We start from the raw sequence: 24,160 nt of genomic DNA, 5'->3' as shown, positions 1-24,160 counted from the left end.
CATCACAAATTTAGGAAGTGAGTCAACACAAGCGGTGAACACAGCAGAGAATCCACCGATGTCAGCAGTCAGTTTTAAAAATGATCCAATCTATTGGTGTGCTATTTAAAGACATGTTCAGCTGCAGTGTGGGTGTTATTGTGTTGAAAAGATGGTTTTTAATCACTTTTTGGGTTCAGCTGTTGGACATGACGTTGGCCCTGTATGTGTGTATTGGACAGCAGTGCTCCTGTTTAACTGAAACCACGTCAAGCTCCACAGTGAAGTGAGTGATGACATCTTGAACACAATCAATCGTCATGACGGCAAAAAAACAGGAAAATAAGGCCCATGTTGAAAATGACCGGATTTATCCTTTAACTATTGACTGTTGGTTGATGTCTCCATAAAATGATTTATTCTCTGATTAATTATTGAGGGAATGATTAGCTAAATATTACAACATCCTCAGTGGCAGTGGTGTAAAATGACATCACAAATCATATGGCAGTTCTCCACTCCTGTTATAGAACTACATAAGAGGAGTGGAGCAGTAGATGTGTATGTGAAAAAAAATCAAGCCCATCCCATGTGAACAGGACGAATTTTGGTTTAATCATGGCTGGTGATTTGAATACATTTAAACCATTTGTGTGAATTTACTGTGAAACATCACAGAAAATAATAATTCCACAAGCAGTGTGTTACTTTGTCATGGTAGATTAGCTGAAACATTGCAGGGAAATCTATTTAAAAGCTTATTCAAGAATGTATCATAATCTCCACATATTTCTGCAAATATAAGTATTTAAACTAGTTTTCAACAACAGGAGAGGTTTGTTCTTTGTGTCCTGAAGAAGTAAAAAGCAAGCAGAAACATCAGATAGCCTTTGCTAAACAGGGAATCAGTTGGCTGCTGATATTTTTCTGACTTCTTGCCATGAATTTATTTCTGACTGGAATAGCAGCATCAAATCACCTTTCATTTTCAGATCATGGAATTTTTCAATATGAGCTTCATGTCACTAACCCAATGTGTGTTATATCTGTTTTTTTCCACATATTGTAAACAGTATGATTTCATAACATCTCTGTTCAAATAGGAAAAAAAGTAATTCCACACAGTTGAAGCTATTCTCAAGTGTGAAGTTTTATTATGACAAATATTTTATTAGATGAAGAACTCTTCACCTATAAGTTCCTTACTGTATGAGTATGGTTCATTGCCTTGTGGAACAGGTGTGAATCATCTTTTAAATCACTCCTAAAAACAGACTTTTATCAGAAAGCTTACCTTTAATCCTGGTCCTGCATTTTTTTTTGCATCTGATTTTGTGTTACATGTGCCCTTTATTTTATTTATTGTCATTTGTTTCTGTTTTTATCTCTTTGCTATGCTCATTTTATCAGTACCTTCAGTTTAATTTTAATGTTTTCTTCCTTGCACTTGTTCCTTGTTGTGAAGCACTTTGTAACTTTGGTTTTGAAAAGTGCTTTATAAATAAAGTTTATCCAGACAGATGGAGCCAGCGCTCTGTTTTGAGTCCAGGAACACTTCCTGTCTGAGGACCATCTATCCTCTGTCTGTCCGCGTCTCTCTCTACCTGCTGCTGGGCATCATGGTCGTCTTGACGGTGTGTGGGAACGTTCTGGTCGTCGTGTCGGTCGCTCAGTTCAAGCAGCTCCACACTCCCACCAACTACCTCATCCTCTCCCTGGCCGTCTCCGACCTGCTGCTGGGGCTGCTGGTCATGTTCCCCAGTATGACCCTATCTGTGGAGACCTGCTGGTATTTTGGAGATGTGTTCTGTAAAGTCTGCAGTAGTGCTGATATCTTGTTGTGCACAGCCTCAATTCTAAATCTGTCTTTCATATCGATTGACCGATATTATGCTGTTTGCCAGCCTCTGCTGTATAGAAGTAAAATAACTGTTAATGCTGTGTTGATCATGATTCTGGTCAGTTGGAGTGTTTCGGCTGTAGTGGGCTTTGGAATGATCTTCCTCGAGCTCAATATTTTGGGAATTGAGGAGTTCTACTATACTCATGTTGCATGTGAAGGAGGATGTGTTTTGTTTCAGAGTGGAGTGTCGAGTACAGTCTCATCTCTTCTCTCCTTTTACATTCCCGGAGTTGTTATGCTCGGTATTTACCTGAAGATTTTCCTGGTGGCACAGAGACAAGTGCGCAGCATCCACAACACGAGAACATCTGATCCGTCCCAAACTAAAGCCACCAAAACACTCGCTATCATCATGGGGGCATTTCTTTCTTTTTGGACTCCTTTTTTTGTGTGTAACGTCATTAATCCCTTTATCAGTTACTCGACTCCATCGGCATTGTTTGGAACACTGTTGTGGGTCGGCTATTTGAATTCTACTGTGAATCCTTTGGTGTACGCATTCTTTTACAGCTGGTTCAGAAAGGCATTTCGAGTGATCATTTCAGGTAAAATCTTTAATTCTGACATTTCAGACATAAAACTGTTCACAGAATAAATCTTAAAAAATGATGACATGGCAGGTGCCTCTCAGAGAAATAAGCTTATGAATGTATGGCAGAAAAAAGTATGGCAGAAAAAATAAAGCTTATTACACTTTTCTTTCTCAACAGTCACTGCTGATGTCTCCATTAACAAGACACTTATTCCTCAATAATAATAATAATAATAACAATAACTTACCTTATATAGCACTAGAGAAAACAGAGTTACAAAGTTCTTACAAAGCGCCTCACAGGAGAAAAGACAGCTGGGATAGAAATAAGAGATAAAACAAGAAACAAAATACATGGAATAAAACATTCCAGTACATTAAGCATGAACAAGCACAGATCCTGTACAGACCCATGGTGCGTGTTCAATTCAATTCACTGCACTGAAGCATTATGACACAGTTATCAGTTAAATAATTCCACTAACGTCACTTAAAAACCACAGGTAATAACGTTACCTACCGTTAAGGTTTGCAGGACAGCAGAAGATGTGGATGTCTGTAAATTGACGGCGAAGAGTGTGGCTCTGTGTGAGATCCAATATGGCATTATCAATATGGGACTGAATGTGGCGTTTAGGCGAGAGGCCATCTCTTAGTCCAAGACGCCCTCTAGAGGCCATCTCACGAAGCGACATCTCACTAAGCGTTACCTGACTGACTAACTGACTGACTGACTGACTGACTGACTGAATGCATGACCTGAATCTGCCGTGTGATGCCCTCGGCTGCGCCGTGGGAAAAATACTACTTCCACCAGCTGCTGCTGCTGCTGCTGCTGCTGCTGCTGCTGCTGCTGCTGCAACGAACGCAGGCACATGACTGGAAGCTAATATGGCCAAGCGTTGGCTAACTAACACAGCCAGCACTCTACAAAAGTTAGCCATGCTAGCTCCCAGGAGGGTGCTTAAGTTCGTAGCATGCATAATCTTTCACTCACCCCGGGATAGGCTAAAGCTAGCGAACGTCTCAGCGTCTGTAAAATTGATCCCCCGGCACTTTACGGTCTGGTCTGTATGGAATGTAAGCTGCTGTCCCGTTTAAATGTACCATTTAAATGTCAATAAAGAAAATAAACATGGTCACATTGTATGAATTATTGTCCACTTGCACCTGCTTCATATTACAGGTCCGGTACTATGTAAATACATATAAATGCAAATATGTTGTTGTATAATTATTTTTTGTTAATAAACAGTTTGTGGCGGACTCTATAGACATTATTCACCATAATCTGTGGTTTGGGGATGTTTAACACATACAGTTATATTGTGTGCTTCTCAGGGTTAAGGAGACACGGTCCCTTTAAGAAAGTCTGGTTTTCTGAGTCTGACGTCTGCTCGACGTACCATAAAACTTCAATTAATAGCCCGGGCTTTTATTTGCTTCAAACACTGAACTCAACCGGCCTATATTTGGGACAGGCGTCTATATGGGACAGGCCTTTAATTCCTAAAACTCTTGCTCAGCAAAGATGGGAAATACCCCCCCCCACCCCAAAAAAAAAGGGGGAGGCCATGTCACACATCAAAAACAGACAAAATATTATAAACTAAAATAATATAGATAAATAAAAAGGGGGGGGGATCACCCCCATTGGAGACAGCATCCAAGTCTTGCATTCTTATACAGTACAGCATCACTAACACTTGAGCACTTCTATATTGTGATCCGTGCAATCCCACAGCAAATCAGTTATGCATTAATACATCGTGTGGATTCCCAACTGTGATCCACCAGACCCTTCAACACAATGGCTGCCAGTCTAGTTCCAATATAGTCTAAGAACGGGGACCAAATCTTATAGAATACCTTAATCATACACTTCGATCTGTATGTCAAATATTCCATAGGTATTATATCAAAAATAACCTTGTGCCACCAAGCTATTGTTGGAGGTTTGCAGTCTATCCATTTCAGCAATATATTTTTTCTTGCACAGAAAGTAAGGATACATAGAAGTCTTTTGGAATGTATACTTTTAAGTTGTGTGTCTGGCAGCCCAAACAACAAACACATAGGGTCCTTGTTCAGTTTAATATCAAGAATTAGGCATAGTCTATCCGCTATGTTTTTCCAATAATCATCTATATATTTACAAGTCCAAACACAATGGATAAAACTCCCAGCCTCAGCATTACACTTCATACACAGTTCAGATTTATTGTGATCCATTTTATGTCTAAGCTGGGGAGTAATCTGCAGACGGTGTAGTAGTCGTAGTAGTAGTAAATTGAGTTTCCTTCGTCCTATTACAAACTGAAATGTTATTTGCCGATTCCCATATTTGTAACCAGGTTGCTTCATCAATGTCCATGTTCAGGTCATTATTTCAATCTTTGGGCGTGAACGCAGGTTTTCCTTTATCACATTTAGAAAGTGCTCTATACCCAAGCCCCAAAATACCTTTCTTTCTTCCATCAGAAACTATGTTCTCCAACGGAGAAGGTTGATGACAAAGGTCAGTGTCTTTTCGGCTATTTAAAAAACTTCGTATCTGGAGATATCTAAAAAACTCATTTCGTGGTATGTTATATTTCTTACATAACTGATCAAATGGAAGTAGTATTTTCTTTTCATATAAATGCCCAATAGTAACAATCCCTTTACTGTCCCACAGCTTAAAGCCCCTATCCGTGGTACCAGGAGGGAAGTCTATGTTACCCCATACTGGCGAGAGGGAGGACAGCTGTCCCTCTAGTCCTTCCAACCTTCTTATATCCCGCCAGGCTTGTCGCCAATAAAAGTTTTAATCTTCTTTTGTTCTGAAGTAAACAAGAGACCACTTAAGGACTGATTAACCTGAGAAGATTCTAGGTCAAGCCATACAGATTCACTGTCATTTTTAATCCAGTCAGCAATGTAGCTTAGTTGTGAAACCAATTGGTAAAGCCTAACATCAGGAACTGATAGACCACCCTTTTCCTGTGGCTTCATAAGTCTAGCCAGACTCATACAAGGTTTTTTTCCATTCCAGACAAAAGTACTAAACCAACTATTTATTTCTTTAATCACTTTTCTTGAAAACAAGATTGGAAGCATCTGAAATACATATAGAAGTTTATGCAGAATATTCATTTTAAGTAATGAGATCCTTCCCAACATAGACAGCGGTAAGGAAATCCATCTTTCAAGATCCTCATGTATACACTTCAGCAAGGGTGTAAAATTAGCTCTATATAATTGATGAAGCGATGGGGTTATCACTATCCCCAAATATGTAAAGCCCTGCGGTGCCCACCTAAATGGGCAAGATAAGGGGGGGCGAACATCACGAAGACCACCCAAAGGAAGAGCTTCTGACTTAGAAAAATGTATTTTGTAGCCCGAAAATTGACTGAAGCAACTGATCAGATCTAGAACTGCTGGTATTGAGACCTCTGGATTAGTAAGAAACAATAGCACGTCATCGGCATACAAGGAAATTTTATGAATCTTACTCCCAGATGAGATACCTGTAATAGAAGGGGTGTGTCTAATAGCCTCCGCCAAAGGCTCGATAGCAATTGCAAATAATAGCGGGGACAGAGGGCAACCCTGTCTTGTACCCCGGCCCAGGCGGAAATAAGATGATCTATTGCCATTTGTTAGGACAGCAGATAACGGGTTATTATATAGTAACTTCACCCAGCTAATGAATGCCTCCCCTAAGCCCAGTATCTCCAGAGTAGAAAAGAGATAGGGCCACTCAACCCGATCGAAAGCTTTCTCCGCGTCCAGGCTAATAACTACACAGTCTACTTTGCCAGATTGGGAAAGCTGAATCACATTGAGAAGCCTCCTCATATTATTGCATGAATTTCTGCCAATAATAAATCCTGTCTGATCATTATTTATAATGGAAGGCAGGACTATTTCTAAACGCAAAGCAAGGGTCTTGGAAAGCAATTTAAGATCCGTATTCAACAGGCTTATAGGCCTGTAAGACGCACACTCATCATCAGCCTTCCCCTTTTTAAGAATAAGGCTGATATTGGCCTCTGTTAGTGATCTGGGGAGGAAGCCACTCCTCAACGAGTCATGAAACATTAAGCAAGGGTTGTATTAGTAAGGATTTAAATTCTTTATAGAATTCACAGCCCAGCCCATCTGGGCCTGGGGCTTTGCCTGATTGCAGTGAATTCAGAGCTCCCTTGACTTCCTGCTCTGTTATTGGTTCATTAAGTGTTTCCCTCTGTAGATCTGTGAATTTAGGTCGACTCAGATTAGAAAAAAAAGCTCAGAGAACCTCTGACTAGACATGGGTTGTTCACTTTTATATAACACCTTGTTAATGTTCTCTGCATCCGTTTTCCTTTTACCGTCAGCATCCTTAATGGCTGAGATACATTGGGAATCAGATTTCTTAGTTACTAATCTAGCTAGGTATTTGCTTGGTTTGTTGCCGAATTCATATAACTTCTGTTTAGCAAATCTGATGCACTGTTCAGCTTTATGAGTGAGTAAGGAGTTCAGTGAAGCCTTGATAGCCAACAATGTTTTCAAATTAGTCTCAGAAGGGTTTTTAACATAAGTCTTTTCCGCTTCTGATAATTGAATCTCCAACTCCCTCTGACACTCAAGCGCTTTTCAACGTTTACTTTTCACATACGATATTATTAAGCCTCTGGAATATGCCTTGCTTGTTTCCCAAAGAGTTGAAGGAGAGATGTCAGGTGTATTGTTAATTGTGTAAAATACCTTGAATTCAGAGGTAAAATAGGAGATAAAGTTAGGGTCACTGAGCAAGGAAGAGTTGAATCTCCACGTCTTGGTAGGACGAGTGCTCCCCTCGTGGAGGAGCTGAAGGAATATGGGGCTATGGTCTGAAATTGTGATATTGCCAACAGAACAGGAGGTTATCAGATTTAATTTAGACTTGGGAACAAAGAAATACTCTATTCTTGAGCTACTCTTATGTACACTTGAGAAGAAGGAAAAGTCCTTCTCTCCTGGATGTGTGATCCTCCATATATCAAGGTATCCCATCTCCTCACATAGCTCTATTACTGCCCTGGCCCTTTTACTAGGAGGTCCTCTCTCTGTTGGAGATTTATCCATTTGGGGGTCCAATAGACAATTGAAGTCCCCTCCTATTATTGACTGTTCACATTCTATCTCAGCAAACTCTGCGAAAGCCTTAGTAATTAACTCTGTTGGATGATTAGGGGGGTAATATATATTCATTATAGAAATATGCTTACCAAATAACAGACCTCTTACTATAACATATCGTCCTCCCTCATCTCGAATACATTTTTCCACCTTGAATGGCAGTGATTTGTGGATTAAGATACACACACCTCTACTATTGGAGGTAAAGGATGAGAAGAAGACCTGTCCCACCCAGTCACGTTTGAGTTTAATATGTTCTATATCTTTAAGGTGAGTTTCTTGTAAAAGTGCAATTTTAACCCCTTCCTTTTTCAAAAGTGTTAGTATTTTTTTCATTACATTATGTCCTTTCTCTCACAAAACGATCGGGAGAACAGTCAAAGCAGTAATGTTAGCGTCAGACATACGATACAGTTCAGTTCTCCGGCAATAATGACACTCACCACATTAGGGGACTTCTACGGCCGTTCCAGAGAGTCAATGTATGCGGATACTTCGTCTGGAGTGCAGAAAGTTTTGGAGGTGTCGTTCACCGTGATCCTGAGTGTAGCCGGGTATAGCATAGCATAGTGGGCTCCGGGGATGTTTTGCAGTTTCCTCTTGACATCCGCAAATTCCCGTCTCCGTTTGAGTGTCTCTGCTGCAAAGTCCTGAAAGAAAAATATTTTGGATCCCTCGAAGAGAACCTCTTTTTTGCGACGGGCAGCATCCATGACTTTCTGACGGTCAGAGAAGTTGTGGAATCTGGCGATCATGGCCCGGGGTAGCCGCGATGTGACAGGACCAGGTCTACGGTGAGCTCGCTCCAGCTTGATTCGGTCAGCCTTTGTTTCCATATCCAGAATCTGGGGGATCCACTTCTCCATAAACTTCACCACGTCACTGCCCTCTGCTTTTTCACATATTCCCAGGATCCTCAGATTTTTTTCGGCGACCCTGATTTTCATAATCCTGCAAGCGCTCTGTCAGCCCGTCAACTGACTTAGCTAAGACAGCAATGTGTTTTTCTGCCTCAAATGTGGTGTTCTCCACCGCCAATATCCTTTCCTCGGCCTCTCTGACCCGGTCATTGATTTCCTTCAGATGCTGAGATATATTAGTGTTGATACTATGCAACATGCGTTCCAACTTATCATCAATTGCGCTAATGATATTAGCCGTCATTACCTCCATAGCATTGGCGATTGCTGGGTCTAGTTCAGGTATGTCGCATGAGCTGCCGCCATCTTGGCAGGAGTGAGACTTTTCAGCGGTGGTGTTATTCTTGGTTTGTTTCAGAGGCATTTTACCAGTAGAACTGCCCCAAAAGTGCTCCAAAGACATTCCCCGGAGGTAGTACTCCGTAATACCTTAGCTAGGTTGTTAAAAATAATGACATACAGTTATAAAATAGTAGGGTGCGCCGGAGCTCCAGCGAAGCGTGGCTACTTGGTTGCTTGCATCACCGGAAGTCATTACCGGTTATCTTGGTTATAATTCTGGTTCAGGATAATGTTCATGATGTACATGGATCCTTTGTGGGGTTTGACTCCTGACTCTGACTAAACAGTCAATCTTTTGTCAAACTATTCTGACTGGCACCCAGTGAAACTTAGTCAAACCCTACAACATACACAAATAATGATGAAAATGCGGAAGACCTAACATGGAATGATAACAGCTCTCTGCAAAGCTGTTAAAATACCAAAGGAATGTGTCAGCCATGGATTCAAAGAGATGTAATGCTGAGCCTGCACTTTGACTTATTGCCTCCAAATTAACAAAACCAAAGGGAGCAGCGGTTTTGTTCTGTTTCAGAGAATACTTGATTAACAATGATGTTTCTTTAAACCCTGTTGTGAGTCCTGCTGCTGTAACCTGCCAATCAAAGGTTAAAGTTATGAGCCTTCTCTAATGTTTTCACGCGCATCTGTGTGTGTGATGGAGATGGACAGACGGACGTCTGTCCATCTGTTAGCAGGATATCTCAAAAAGTTGGGCATGGATTTAGACAAACCTTGGTATGAAGGTTGGTTATGGGCCAAGGAAGAACTGATTAACTTTTCATGTTGATTGGCCAAAAGTGGGTGTGGTGGTGGGCATGGCATATCACCAAAAGGTGCATAACTGCCTTGCGGGGTGTTGTCAGACACGGAGGAGGTCTGCGCTCTACAGAGCACATTTTCTAGTTTTTATCTTGGTTGATCTCAATTTTGCCACAAAAGTTGCAAGGGCTTGCTGAAGTGCAGCCCAAGGCAAAGAATATACCAGTTCTGTAATACAGATGGTCAAATCCCCAGTAATCAGTTAAGGTTTGTCCATTTAATTCATATCTATGGCTATGAAACAGCCATAAAATTAAAACCCTCCGGTCACCAGCTTGCCTCTCTAATGCTTGGCTGCTGCTGCTCCATTAGAATTGTTTCTAATATAATATGAACCCTCATCAAAAACATGTCTAACCCTAACCCTAACCCTAACCCTAAAATGATGTGTTGGCGGTATTAATTTAATTCTGTAACCACATTACCTTTACCCAAACTTTCTCCCCATTCCTCTTTATTGTTCAAATGTGTTTTTATCCTGGATTGTGTCCAGACTAATTCTGGTCACAATACAAGCCTTACCACCTCCAGATCAGACATGAAACACCAGATAACAATGCTGCCAAAATCTGATTCTATGATCGGGATCTACTCATCATATGCCAGATTTTTTCCAGATTGTTTTAGCCTCTCCCAGTCTGTTAAAGGGCCTACCCATGAAAAGGGACACACTTTGGACCTTGTTCTATCATGTGGTGTTTGTTTGTAATAGATTACTGTATGTCCGACCATAAGGCCTGGATGTACCAACACGCTATCCTCCCACGGATCTTCTCGCCTCTTCTGGTCTAGCAAGGTCCCGATCTCTACAATCGAGGGTTTTGAGAAGAGGGTCAGTAGGTTCCTTCGCAAGTGGCTTGGACTGCCTCGAAGCCTAAGCAGCATCGCCCTGTACGGTCATAACAACATGCTGAAGCTCCCCATCAGCAGCCTGAGCGAGGAGTTCAAGGTGACCCGTACAAGGGAGGTTCTGCAGTGCTGGGAATCTCGTGACCCAAAAGTCTCCCAGGCCAGCATCGAGGTCAGGACAGGAAGGAAGTGGAGGGCAGCAGAGGCAGTGGAGGACGCAGAGTCTCGGTAACTCCCTCTATTCCTGCCTCACCCAGAAGCAAATCTCACGCCTTCAGCTAGTCCAAAACGCTGCTGCCAGAATGCTAATGGGTCTAAAGAAACGGGAGCATATCACCCCTGTCCTAGCATCCTTGCACTGGCTGCCTATAAACTTTAGAATTGATTTTAAAATTTTACTTATCACTTTTAAAGCATGTCTTGGACAGGCCACAGGCTACATTTTAGATCTTTTAATTTCTTATGAGCCTGTAACCTGAGGTCTGCAGGAAAGTCTCTCCTAGTTGTTCTTAGATCCAAATTCATTTCAAGAGGGGATCGAGGATTTGCTGTCAGGGCCCCAAAACTATGGAATGCGCTTCCCGAAGAGCTCAGATTAGCTAAGGGTGTATTGACTTTAAAAACACTTTTAAAGACCCTCTTTTCATTGGCTTTTCTGTAAACTTTTTGCTCTATGTATTCTTAAGTTAGCATTTGTCATTTTACCCTTGTTTTTCTTTGCATTGAATTGTCATTGTTTTACTACTGTTTTATTGTGTTGTGTTGTTTTATTATTCTTTTTATTGTGTAAAGCACTTTGTAACTTCTGTTTTGAAAAGTGCTATATTAAAAAAATGTATTATTATTATTATTATATATAATCTATCCTGGCCTGATTGGATGACAAACATTTTAGTCAGTAGTCAAGTTATCCTTACAACATGAAAAGAGATGTAAGAAGAGTTGAATATAAACAGCAGTGAGTGCGGTCCATCATCCACTGGGACGAGTGTCCAGCTTCACTCCCTGAGGCGGCTGGCGGCCAGGAGACACTGCAGTCCACAGGAGACACTGCAGTCCACAGGAGACACTGCAGTCCACAGGAGACACTGCAGTCCACAGGAGACACTGCAGTCCACAGAGCCTCGGGCTTTAAAGGCCAGACAGAGACCGACAGTTACAGCTGTGACGGTGTGCCAGGAAACACACAGGACGCTCATTCTGTCCAGCTGTGAGTGTGTGAGGTAAGAGACACTTTAACTAAATGTTTCTGCATTCAGGTATGATGTGTTTCTGGGAAGCTAGCTCGTGTTCACACGTTGAGTATTGTATAAACACTTTTTATTATTGCTGCATTATTGCTATGCTAGGATTACTTTAGAATGTAGTACTTTTTAAAGGATAATTATTTATTAATATTTGCAACCTGTGCCTTAGATTTTGCCATCATGATGTTTGATTGTGTTGAAAATGTGTGAAAATGTCATGACTTATTTCACTGTAGAGCTTGATGTAGCTTCAGTTCAATACACACACACACACACACACACACACACAGGGCCAACAGGTAATCTCCTATAGCTGAACCCAGAAAGTGATTAAAACACATTAACACTCACTGCAGTGGAACCTTCCTGCATCCAATTACCGATTAACAATCGCCTGAAACTCTATATTGCAGTATTAGTTATGTTATTTTAACTAGCATGAGCTAGACCTCAAGAACTCTGATGCTGCGTTCAATGCATATTGGATTTTCTGTAAATATGACTTGCTGACTGGGAAAAAACACTTACATCAACCTCCTAGTGGTAATGAAGCAGAATATGTGGGGAATTTTTTGCACCTCCATTATTTCCCACCTGGCATCACAAATTTAGGAAGTGAGTCAACACAAGCGGTGAACACAGCAGAGAATCCACCGATGTCAGCAGTCAGTTTTAAAAATGATCCAATCTATTGGTGTGCTATTTAAAGACATGTTCAACTGCAGTGTGGGTGTTATTGTGTTGAAAAGATGGTTTTTAATCACTTTTTGGGTTCAGCTGTTGGACATGACGTTGGCCCTGTATGTGTGTATTGGACAGCAGTGCTCCTGTTTAACTGAAACCACGTCAAGCTCCACAGTGAAGTGAGTGATGACATCTTGAACACAATCAGTCGTCATGACGGCAAAAAAACAGGAAAATAAGGCCCATGTTGAAAATGACCGGATTTATCCTTTAACTATTGACTGTTGGTTGATGTCTCCATAAAATGATTTATTCTCTGATTAATTATTGAGGGAATGATTAGCTAAATATTACAACATCCTCAGTGGCAGTGGTGTAAAATGACATCACAAATCATATGGCAGTTCTCCACTCCTGTTATAGAACTACATAAGAGGAGTGGAGCAGTAGATGTGTATGTGAAAAAAAATCAAGCCCATCCCATGTGAACAGGATGAATTTTGGTTTAATCATGGCTGGTGATTTGAATACATTTAAATCATTGTGTGAATTTACTATGAAACATCACTGAAAATAATAATTCCACAAGCAGTGTGCTATTTTGTCATGGTAGATTAGCTGAAACATTGCAGGGAAATCTATTTAAAAGCTTATTCAAGAATGTATCATAATCTCCACATATTTCTGCAAATATAAGTATTTAAACTAGTTTTCAACAACAGGAGGGGTTTGTTCTTTGTGTCCTGAAGAAGTAAAAAGCAAGCAGAAACATCAGATAGCCTTTGCTAAACAGGGAATCAGTTAGCTGCTGATATTTCTGTGACTTCTTGGCATGAATTCATTTCTGACTGGAATAGCAGAATCAAATCACCTTGCATTTTCAGATTATGGAATTTTTCTATATGAGCTTCATGTCACTAACCCAATGTGTGTTGTATCTGCTTTTTTCCACATATTGTAAACAGTATGATTTCATAACATCTCTGTTCAAATAGGAAAAAAAGTTTGTTAGATAACATGTTTGTTTCCCTGGTGAACCAAACATAAGATACATAAGTTACAGGTGAAAATGTGACTTTTATGAACCTTTTTCACAACTAGGAAGACACTCAGATGATTGGGCATGCCAATATATTGAATTTCATACAGTTGAAGCTGTTCTCAAGTGTGAAGTTTTATTATGACATATTTTATTAAATGAAGAACTCTTCAACTATAAGTTACTTACTCTGAGTATGGTTCATTGCCTTGTGGAACAGGGGTGAAGCTGTGTGGCTGACTAAGTCAGTATCATCTTTTAAATCACTCCTAAAAACAGACTTTTATCAGAAAGCTGACTTTTAATCCTGTTCTGATTTTAGCCAAGTTTGCCTCGTTCATTATTGCATTTTTTAATTTCCTATCAGATTTTGTGTTACTTACTGTCATTTATTTATTGTCCTTTATTTTATTTATTGTCAGTTCCTTGCACTTGTTCCTTGTTGTGAAGCACTTTGTAACTTTGGTTTTGAAAAGTGCTTTATAAATAAAGTTTATCCAGACAGATGGAGCCAGCGCTCTGTTTTGAGTCCAGGAACACTTCCTGTCTGAGGACCATCTATCCTCTGTCTGTCCGCGTCTCTCTCTACCTGCTGCTGGGCGTCATGGTCGTCTTGACGGTGTGTGGGAACGTTCTGGTCGTCGTGTCGGTCGCTCAGTTCAAGCAGCTCCACACTCCCACCAACTACCTCATCCTCTCCCTGGCCGTCTCCGACCTGCTGGTGGGGCTGCTGGTCATGGTCCCCAGTATGATCCGATGTGTGGAGACCTGCTGGTATTTTGGAGATCTATTCTGTAAAGTCTGCAATAGTGCTGATGTCTTGTTGTGCACAGCCTCAATTCTAAATCTGTCTTTCATATCGATTGACCGATATTATGCTGTTTGCCAGCCTCTGCTGTACAGAAGTAAAATAACTGTTAATGCTGTGTTGATCATGATTCTGGTCAGTTGGAGTGTTTCGGCTGTAGTGGGCTTTGGAATGATCTTCCTCGAGCTCAATATTTTGGGAATTGAGGAGTTCTACTATACTCATGTTGCATGTGAAGGAGGATGTGTTTTGTTTCAGAGTGGAGTGTCGAGTACAGTCTCATCGCTTCTCTCCTTTTACATTCCCGGAGTTGTTATGCTCGGCATTTACCTGAAGATTTTCCTGGTGGCACAGAGACAAGTGCGCAGCATCCACAACACGAGAACATCTGATCCGTCCCAAACTAAAGCCACCAAAACACTCGCTATCATCATGGGGGCATTTCTTTCTTTTTGGACTCCTTTTTTTGTGTGTAACATCATTGATCCCTTCATCAGTTACTCGACTCCATCGGCATTGTTTGGAACACTGTTGTGGGTCGGCTATTTGAATTCTACTGTGAATCCTTTGGTGTACGCATTCTTTTACAGCTGGTTCAGAAAGGCATTTCAAGTGATCATTTCAGGTAAAATTTTTAAATCTGACATTTCAGACATAAAACTGTTCACAGAATAAATCTTAAAAAATGATAACATGGCAGGTGCCTCTCAGAGAAATAAGCTTATGAATGTATGGCAGAAAAAAGTATGGCAGAAAAAATAAAGCTTATTACACTTTTCTTTCTCAACAGTCACTGCTGATGTCTCCATTAACAAGACACGTATTCCTCAATAATAATAATAATAATGATAACAATAACTTACCTTATATAGCACTTATCAAAACAGAGTTACCATGTTCTTACAAAGTGGCTCACAGGAGAAAAGACAGCTTGGATAAATAAGAGATAAAACATGAAACAAAATACATGGAATAAAATATTCCAGTACATTAAGCATAAACTAGAAAAGGTTACATTTTCTGAAGAACATTTGTGTGCTTGAAGACAGTTGAATTCATTACAAAGAGTTTAAATGTCTTTACATTTTGATTATTTGGATCTTTTGCAATTTATCTGAAAGCAAAAAGTCCTGTCGTTATCAATACATGAAAGGATAGGTAGGCCTAATAATGTTTTTAAAGGTTGTAGTATTATGGGTTGTTGTAAAAGCAGCAGTTGTAATATCAGGAGGAGAAGTAATACAATTAGCAGCAGTAGTAGTAGTATTTGGACTATCAGTATTAGAAACTGAAGTACCACTAGTGGTAGTAGCAGTAGCAGTAGCAGTAGTAGTAGAGATGTGTGTATGTTACACAGTGAAATACACTGTAGATGGTCATATTTGACTACAGCAAATGACTGGATCAGGAGTATTAAATATTATAAATATAAAGTGTTATTCTGTGGGTGAGTATGGGGGAGGAGGAGTACGAGGAAATCCCTGACCTGGGCCTTTCACACCTGCTTTTTCCTACCCATTGAGGTGATCATGTGATCAATGTGATCACTGCTGGTTGAGAAGCCTGATGGCCTGGGGGTAAAAAATGTTTGTGAGTCTGGTAGTCCGTGCCCGGATGCTTCGGTAACGTCTACCAGACGGCAGCAGCGAGAACAGTTCACAGCTTGGGTGGCTGAAGTCTTTTATGATTTTCTGTGCTTTCCTGAGGCATCGTGTGTGATATATGCTTTGCACAGTGTGGAGGTGGCAGCCAATGATGCGCTCCGCTGTCTTCACCACCCTCTGGAGGGCCTTACAATCAGCAGCGGAGCAGCTGCCGTACCAGGTAGTAATGCAGCCAGTGAGAATGCTCTCAATGGTGCACCTGTAGAAATTGGTGAGAGTTTTGACAGGCATTCCAAACTTCTTGAGTCTCCTCAGGAAGTATAGGCGCTTTTGGGCAGTTTTTAATACCGCGTCCGATTGCCTGGACCAGGAGAGGTCATCATTGATGAACACACCGAGGAACTTGAAGCAGGAGACTCTCTCCACTTCAGCTCTATCGATCGACAGTCCACGATCATTTCCTTAGGTTGTTGTTGTAAGGTTGGCCGAGGCAGAGGAGGCGGCTCGCCTGGCTGAAGTGTTTACGTCTGCCAGACAGGGAAGCAGAAGTACCACCTTCAGAAAAGACAATAGACACCAGGTCAGCAGTAAGTCAGCGGGTGCAGAGGGGAGTCAGGGTAGTGCCAATCGTAGCACTTCTGCCATCCATTTCAATTCCCCTAGTGGCCACAGTTCAGGTATCATACCATCTATTGGCACTAACAAAAAAGATGTAAGATGTTTTTTACTGTGGGGAGTTGGGGCACACAAAACCCTTTTGTCCTGCCCGAAAAAGCAAGCAGGTCCTCCTTTGCTCTGTACCTAGACCAGTCCCATCAGAGTGTTTCGTGGGGGATACTCGTCATTTTACACCAGTGCTGGTTAATGGCAAGAAACAGACAGCCCTAATAGACACAGGGAGCTCACAGACAGTAGTGCTAGCAAGCCTGGTATCTAGGAAAGGGTGGAGCTGTCAGGAAGGGGTGGGAGTAACTTCTATACATGGTGATGAGAAACCTTACCCCACTGCAGAGATTTACGTGACAGCAGGTGGCCAAACCTTTTTCCTCCCAGTAGCACTAGCACCAAAGCTACCTTACCCGGTTGTGTTGGGCTGGGACATCCCAATTATGTTGGACCTATTACACAAGCCTAAAGAGTGTAATATGGTCGTTACAAGGGCACAGAGTATAGTTGAGGATTTCAAAGAGTTGCCTTGATGAGCCTGATGACACTGAACTGGAACCGACACCAGAAAAAAGGGTGAAATCAAAGAGCCAGAAGCTAAGTGACAAGTTTCTGGGTGGTACTAAACCATCCAGTGAAAGCTTACCCAACCCCACCCTCCCTGTAGAGATGCACATCCCATCAGACATTGCACAGTTACAAGAGAGGACCCTACATGGTTGGCATGGTTTGGGAAAGTGTCAGGAAAGGATGGGGTGAAACAAGGACAGCCAAGCATAAGAGATGATACACTGTACATCTTGAAGGGAGGCAGTCTATATCAGAGGAAGGGCCAAGTAGATGCTTTGGTAATGCCACAGTCTCTGAGGCACACTGTTATGACTTTGGGCCATTCAATTCCATGGGCTGGTCATTTGGGGTTCAACAAAACGCTGGCAAGGATCAGTAGACACTTTGTTTGGCCGGGTATATATACAGATGTAAAAACCTTCTGTAAGACATGTAATGAGTGTCAAGTTGTTTCAGGCAAGGGAGTGGCCAGGGCAAGTTTACAACCCCTTCCAATCATCGAAACTCCTTTTGACAGGATAGGGATGGATGTGATAGGACCACTGGAGAGGAGCGCATCAGGCAACCGTTTCATTCTGGTTGTAGTGTACTATGCAGCAAGGTACCCAGAAGCTTTTCCTCTGAGAAGTGTCAAGGCTAGAGATGTAGCTAATGCTCTACTCCAACTGTGCTCAAGAGTAGGATTACCCAGTGAAGTTCTCACAGATCAAGGCTCAAACTTCTTGTCAAAACTCCTCAAGCATGTGTATCAGCTGTTGGGCATTTAGGGCATCAAAACCACTCCATATCACCCACAGACAGACGGTTTGGTTGAACGATTTAATCAAACCTTAAAGAATATGCTTCGTAGGTTTGTGTCTCAAACAGGTTCAGACTGGGATCAGTGGCTGCCATACCTCCTGTTCGCATATGAGGAGGTACCCCAGGCATCAACAGGATTCTCCCCGTTTGAGCTGCTGTATGGGCGGGATGTAAAGGGTCCTTTGGGCCTTTTGAAGGAGCACTGGGAGAGACCAAAGTCTGGTGGAGACAATGTGGTGTCTTATGTGGTGAAAATGAGAGCGCGATTGGAGAAGATGACGGCGCTGGCACAGGAAAATCTACAGGCGGCGCAAGAGACACAAAAGACCTGGTATGACAAGAAGGCTAGATCCAGAGAATTGCAACCAGGTCAGCAGGTACTTCTTCTCCTTCCCACCAGTGAGAGCAAGTTATTGGCGAAGTGGCACAGGCCCTACAAGATCACAAGAAAGGTGGGGAAACTGACTCTACATGCCGGACAGGGGTAAGAAGTATCAAACCTTTCATGTTAATTTGCTGAAAGAGTTTCATGCTAGGCCAGAACCAGTGAAGGAAAGTGAGAGAGAGCAGTAAGTGGGCATGAGGAGACCTCAGAAATGTTTTCCCTGCACCATCAGAACAATATCTGGTGGAGTTGAATCATTTGTCTGATGCCCAGAAACAGGATCTGATTGAACTGCTGGAACCGGAGCTGTTCCAGGAAAAGCCGGGGTACACCAACCTGATTCATCACAGAATTTACCTGAAGGACAACACCCCAGCTTGTCAGAAGTCCTACCGGATCCCAGAGAGGCTGCTGTCAGCTCTAAAGCAGGAACTGGAGATAATGTTGGCCCTGGGTGTGGTTGAACCTTCTTGTAGCGAATGGTGCAGTCCTATTGTGCTGATCCCCAAAAAAGACGGCACTATTAGGTTTTGCATTGACCTGCGACTAGTGAATGCAGTTTCCAAGTTTGACCCATACAACATGCCACGAGTGGATGAGCTGTTGGAGAGAGTGGGAGGAGCCAGGTACATCACCACACTGGATTTGAGCAAGGGGTACTGGCTGGTGCCCTTCGCTCCAGAATCCAAAGAGCTCACTGCCTTCAAGACACCATTCGGCATGTTCCAGTTCACAGTGATGCCTTTTGGCCTGCATGGGGCACCAGCCACATTTCAGAGGCTGATGGATCATGTGCTAAAGGAGGTCCCAGAGTTTGCGGCAGCCTATCTAGATGACGTGGTCATCTTTAGCAACTCCTGGGAAGACCATGTAGCACATGTCCGCCAGGTGCTCCAGCACATAAAAGAGGCAGGTCTCACCATCAATCCGGGAAAATGTGCTTTTGCCCACAGAGAGGTACAGTACCTGGGGTTCAGGATTGGGAATGGGATGATCAGACCACAAGTGGGAAAGGTGGAGGCAATCCAGGAGTTCCCAGTGCCTACAACCAAGAGAAAGGTGAAATCTTTCATGGGGTTAGTGGGGTGGTACAGGAGATTTATCCCTAACTTTGCTGACATCTCTGCAGTGCTAACCGACCTGGAGAAGGATTCAGCACCGAACAGAGTGAGATGGTCTGATGACTGCGACAAGGCTTTCAAGGAGCTGAAAGGAGCCATTTGTGAGTCCTCAGTCCTCCATACCCCTGACTTCTCTAAGCCCTTTACCTTGCAGACAGACGCATCAGGAGTGGGCTTGGGAGCTGTGCTGCTGCAGGAAGTGGATGAGGAACAGAGGCCAGTGGTGTTCCTGAGTCGGAAGCTGCTGCCCAGGGAGACCAAGTATTCCACGATAGAGAAAGAATGCCTGGCAATGAAGTGGGCAATGGAATCGTTGAGGTGCTATTTGCTAGGAAGAGACTTTGTGCTTGAAACAGACCACAGGGCATTGCAGTGGCTGCAGAAAATGCGAGATGCCAACATGAGGATTGCTGGGTGGTATCTGTCATTGCAGCCATATACCTTCACTGTGAAGTATAGGGCGGGAAAGACCAACCTGGTGGCAGATTGTCTTTCCTGCATCCCGGAGGAGGGCGATTGAAGTGATTGGTGGCCTTAGGAACTCTGGGGAGAGGGGGAAGGAAATGTGATGGAGTTCCCTCACTTCCCTCACATCATGTTGTGTGCTGTGTGTTTTATTAATGTCTGTGCTTGTGTAACTTAGGAGGATTCACTGGTCTGCAGTTCTTGGCAGCCATGGAAGTCAGTCCGACACAAGGCAGGAGACATGGAGAAGCGGTTGGGGCAATACCACAAACAGGCATGCTGGCTGTCTATTGTTTGATGGTAGTCCAAATACTGCTAACATAATTGCAACGGTAACCATTTCTGCTGTTTCTCTCGATGTACTTACCAGTGTGTGTTGTAGGTCCTGGTGTTCGGGCAAAAGACTCCTACAGCAACGGTAGCCAAATTTATAGTTCTGGGTCCTCCCATTGCTAATTGAGGGGGGGACATCCTAAGGGGGGGGGGGAGTTATAGTAAGGTTTTATTGTTAGTAGTTAATATTTCCTAAATTATTGTAATATATATATAGGAAACTACAAATTGTATAACCGTTAAATATATCTGTAAATGTGTTAATTTATATGTTTAAGTATGTTCTTGTTGGAGCTCCCCTGTTGGTAGTTTGGTCCACTAATTAAGCACCTGGGTAGGGAGGTATATAAGGAGTGACTGTGTGTGGGGATCCAAGGCTGTTTGGGTAATGCTGCTTGGGCTGGTGGTAGCACCTGTAAAAAGTTCTGCTCGAATAAATGTGCCTCACCATGGGCTTAAAATGAGTTGATCTGCCTCCCAGACTTCACAGACCCGTACAAGGGAGGTTCTGCAGTGCTGGGAATCTCGCGACCCAAAAGTCTCCCAGGCCAGCATCGAGGTCAGGACAGGAAAGAAGTGGAGGGCAGCAGAGGCAGTGGAGAACGCAGAGTCTCAATTGCAGCACAGCGTGCTGGTGTGGATGGTGACCCGTGGAAGAGCTGGCCTTGGTAGCATTTCAACACCACGCTACGACAAGGCCCAGGGGAAGTATGGGAGGAAGCTGGTCCAGGCAGAGGTGCGTGCAGCAGTTGACGAGGAGCGAGCCAGCAGGATGGTCAGGATGAGGCAGCAGGGAGCTTGGACAAGATGGGAGCAGGCGGTGGAGAGAAAGGTCTCATGGCCTGAGCTCTGGAAGGCCGAGCCTCAGTGCATCAAGTTCTTAATCCAAGAGGTTTACGGCGTTCTACCGAGCCCATCCAACCTATTCGGCTGGGGGAAGATCGACTCTCCAGCGTGCCTGCTGTGCCTGAAGAGGGGAACCCTCGAGCACATCCTCAGCTGCTGTCTGAGAGCCCGGGGCAAGGGACGCTACCACTGGCGCCATGACCAGGTGCTGAAGGTCATAGCAGACACCATCTGCAGCGGGATCAGCAACTGTAAGCGCCTCCGCCCAGTGAAGAAAACTGTCATGTTTGATAGAGGCAACTGAAGTTGCCTGCAGGTGGTTGTGGATCAGGAGAGTGGATCCATGGGTGAAGTAGTGCTACCTGGGCACAAGCTGGGGCTTGATCAACCCTGGCTGGGTCGCCTGGGTGAGGGTGTCTGATGTTATGAGACCCGAAACACCCGATGAACCAGGAACATCACTGATGATGTGTCCAGGTGCATCGCAAGACGTATGCTTAACCACCTTGACAGTTTCAAAATACAAGTTCTGGTTTAAGCAAGGCACTTACAGTACTACACCAGTATATGGAAGTATTACTATTTGTATAACTATTCTTTATTATTATTATTATTATTATTGTTGTTGTTGTTGTTGTTGTTTTTAACTTGCTATATTGGTTTTCTTGATAGGAAGGATTGGGCTTAAACTAGGCCGATTGTGTAGTAGCCTATAATTGAATATGAAACACGTCTTACTTAGCAGAATAGGACTATAATCATATTTTCATATAATATATTTGGGATAAGGTAAAATTATAATCTGCTGGTCCTAACCGTTTATCAAATTATTGCCCAATTAATATATCATCTTTTCACAAACATTTATATGGATTAGTTTTTATGAAAAATAAACATGTGGGCTATAGTCCTAATTACATTGTGTAGCCTATTCTTATATGCCAATATTTTTCATATGTCTGGAGAGTGAAACTCATGGCTGCTTTTTTATGTAGGCAAATAGGCTTATGCCTTTCGCCAGTATGAAATTAATTTTTAGGCTACTCAATTTCTCCTTTTTCAACAACTTTTTGATGTGTGTTGATGAAAGTGTTGATGAAAACATAATACACAAATGTGTCAGCTGTAGGCCTTAAACCAACATCAAAATGTCATAGCCTACTTCAAAACTCCTGCTTTCGAATATAAACAACACAATCAAATTAGTGTCTGTGTATTTATTTGTTAAATACAATAGATACAGGGGTAAACGTAGGCATATTACTTAATTATATTAAATATTAGGTACATCGCCAAAAGCACTTGAGTGAGCAAAACTACAAAAAGAATTGCGCAATTAAATGATAAACAGTAACGAACTATAAGTTATTTAAAAAACTATTTAAAAAGGATTCTTCAAAAATCGGGAATTTACTGTATGGAATTCTGGGAATGACCGTTTATGCACGCACTCATCTCACATTTCCTATAGCCTACCTTACAGTGTTATAAAATAATAGGAAATAACCAGTATGGATAACATTTGCAACATTAAATGTCAAATATTTATACATTTGTAATTAGCTCTGTCCATTAAATCATTTTGGGAATATGCTTTTACGCATGCACTTGTCTCTCTCCTCTCCTCTCCTCAGCCTTCTTCACCAATGGAAAAACTGAGGCAAGGCGTAAATGGTGATTCGTAAATGTAAACTGAGGATTGTACTTGCAAAACAGGAGTTGCAATCCAATCAAAAGCTAGTCAAAGTTTGAAATGATAAATGCACAAATATTCTGGACTCTATTGCTCCGATGAAAATAAGGACCTCCAAGCCAAAGTCATTGCCCTGGCTTAATGAGCACACTCGGACTCTAAAAAGAGAGTGTCGCAAAGCCGAGCGTAACTGGAAATCAAATAAACTACAGGTCTCTTACGAGATCCTAAAAAGTTTAATGTGCACCTACCAGAAAGCCGTTAAAGACACAAGAATGGCCTTGTTTTCTCAAAAAATTGTCAGAACTCAAGGGTGTTATTCAATACTGTTAATCGTGTTGTCAGCCCCTCATCTCATACTAAATGTTCCCCTATCAAACGCAAAGAATTTCTCACATTCTTTAACGAGAAAGTTGCTGACATCAGAGCTCAGATTGTTCCCCCCACTCAGTTATTCTGTTGTCAGGTACCTCCTCATCCTGCCCACATTACATGTGTTGTACCTCAAGGTTCAATTTTGGGTCCAATTCTCTTCTCCCTTCATATGCTCCCATTAGGTCACATAATTCGTGATCATAACATCTCCTTCCATTGTTACGCAGATGATAAGCAGCTATATGTGCCTATCACTCCCAATGAGCCTCATGGACTAGCCTCCCTTCACAACGGCCTAAAAGACATTAAAAGTTGGATGTCCCAAAACCATTTGCACCTAAACGACAATAAGTCTGAAATATTGCTAATTGGCCCCCCTCACTCCATCAACTCTTTTCAGAATGATCTAGGTTCTTTGGGACCTTACGTCAAAACTTCTGCGAGGAACTTGGGTGTGGTTTTTGATCAGGATCTCAATTTGAGGAGCAGGTTAAGAAAGTTGTTCAGACTTGCTTTCTTCAGCTTAGGACTATTTCTAAAATCAGAACATTCCTGTCTTTTAATGACTTGCAAAAAGTAATTCATGCTTTTATATCCTCTCGCCTGGATTACTGTAACTCCCTCTATTCCTGCCTCACCCAGAAACAAATCTCACGCCTTCAGCTAGTCCAAAACGCTGCTGCCAGAATGCTAATGGGTCTAAAGAAACGGCAGCATATCACCCCTGTCCAAGCATCCTTGCACTGGCTGCCTATAAACTTTATACGGAAGCGTAATGCATTCACTTGAGAAAAAAAAATTTGAAATTTGAATTTGAATTTCTGAATTCTGAATTTCTGAGTTGAATCCAGTTTTATTTTGCTTTTGGTTTGAAACATTGGGAGATACTCGTGTCTTTAAGTAATATAGATGGTATTGCAACCGTAGGCTACTCCATGCAGGTGAGAGCTTCTCGCAGGATTTTGAGGTATCTCGTTAATTAAGAAAAACAGAGCAGAATTTTTTTTTCCATGAAAACTTTTCTC

At 42.3% G+C, this 24,160-nt stretch overlaps 2 protein-coding genes across 2 annotated transcripts; both read left to right on the top strand.

Moving 5' to 3' along the window:
- The first annotated feature begins 1,499 nt into the window (after positions 1-1,499).
- LOC144542558 (trace amine-associated receptor 1-like) lies at positions 1,500-2,477 on the top strand. The gene has a single exon (XM_078289591.1). It carries the CDS (start codon positions 1,500-1,502, stop codon positions 2,475-2,477), a length of 978 nt encoding a protein of 325 aa, XP_078145717.1.
- An 11,496-nt stretch (positions 2,478-13,973) lies between these two features.
- Positions 13,974-14,951, top strand: LOC144542559 (trace amine-associated receptor 1-like). The gene has a single exon (XM_078289593.1). The coding sequence runs from the start codon at positions 13,974-13,976 to the stop codon at positions 14,949-14,951; it is 978 nt and encodes a 325-aa protein (XP_078145719.1).
- The last annotated feature ends 9,209 nt before the right edge of the window (positions 14,952-24,160 follow it).

This window comes from Centroberyx gerrardi, chromosome 17, assembly GCF_048128805.1.
Source record: "Centroberyx gerrardi isolate f3 chromosome 17, fCenGer3.hap1.cur.20231027, whole genome shotgun sequence".
Classification (NCBI taxonomy): domain Eukaryota; kingdom Metazoa; phylum Chordata; class Actinopteri; order Beryciformes; family Berycidae; genus Centroberyx; species Centroberyx gerrardi.
Note: the sequence above shows the minus strand (reverse complement) of the source record. Positions and strands in the feature narration are given on the sequence as shown.

Coding starts and splice junctions, on each gene's coding strand:
- LOC144542558 (XM_078289591.1), top strand. CDS start 1,500: ATGGAGCCAGCGCTCTGTTTTGAGTCCAGGAACACTTCCTGTCTGAGG.
- LOC144542559 (XM_078289593.1), top strand. CDS start 13,974: ATGGAGCCAGCGCTCTGTTTTGAGTCCAGGAACACTTCCTGTCTGAGG.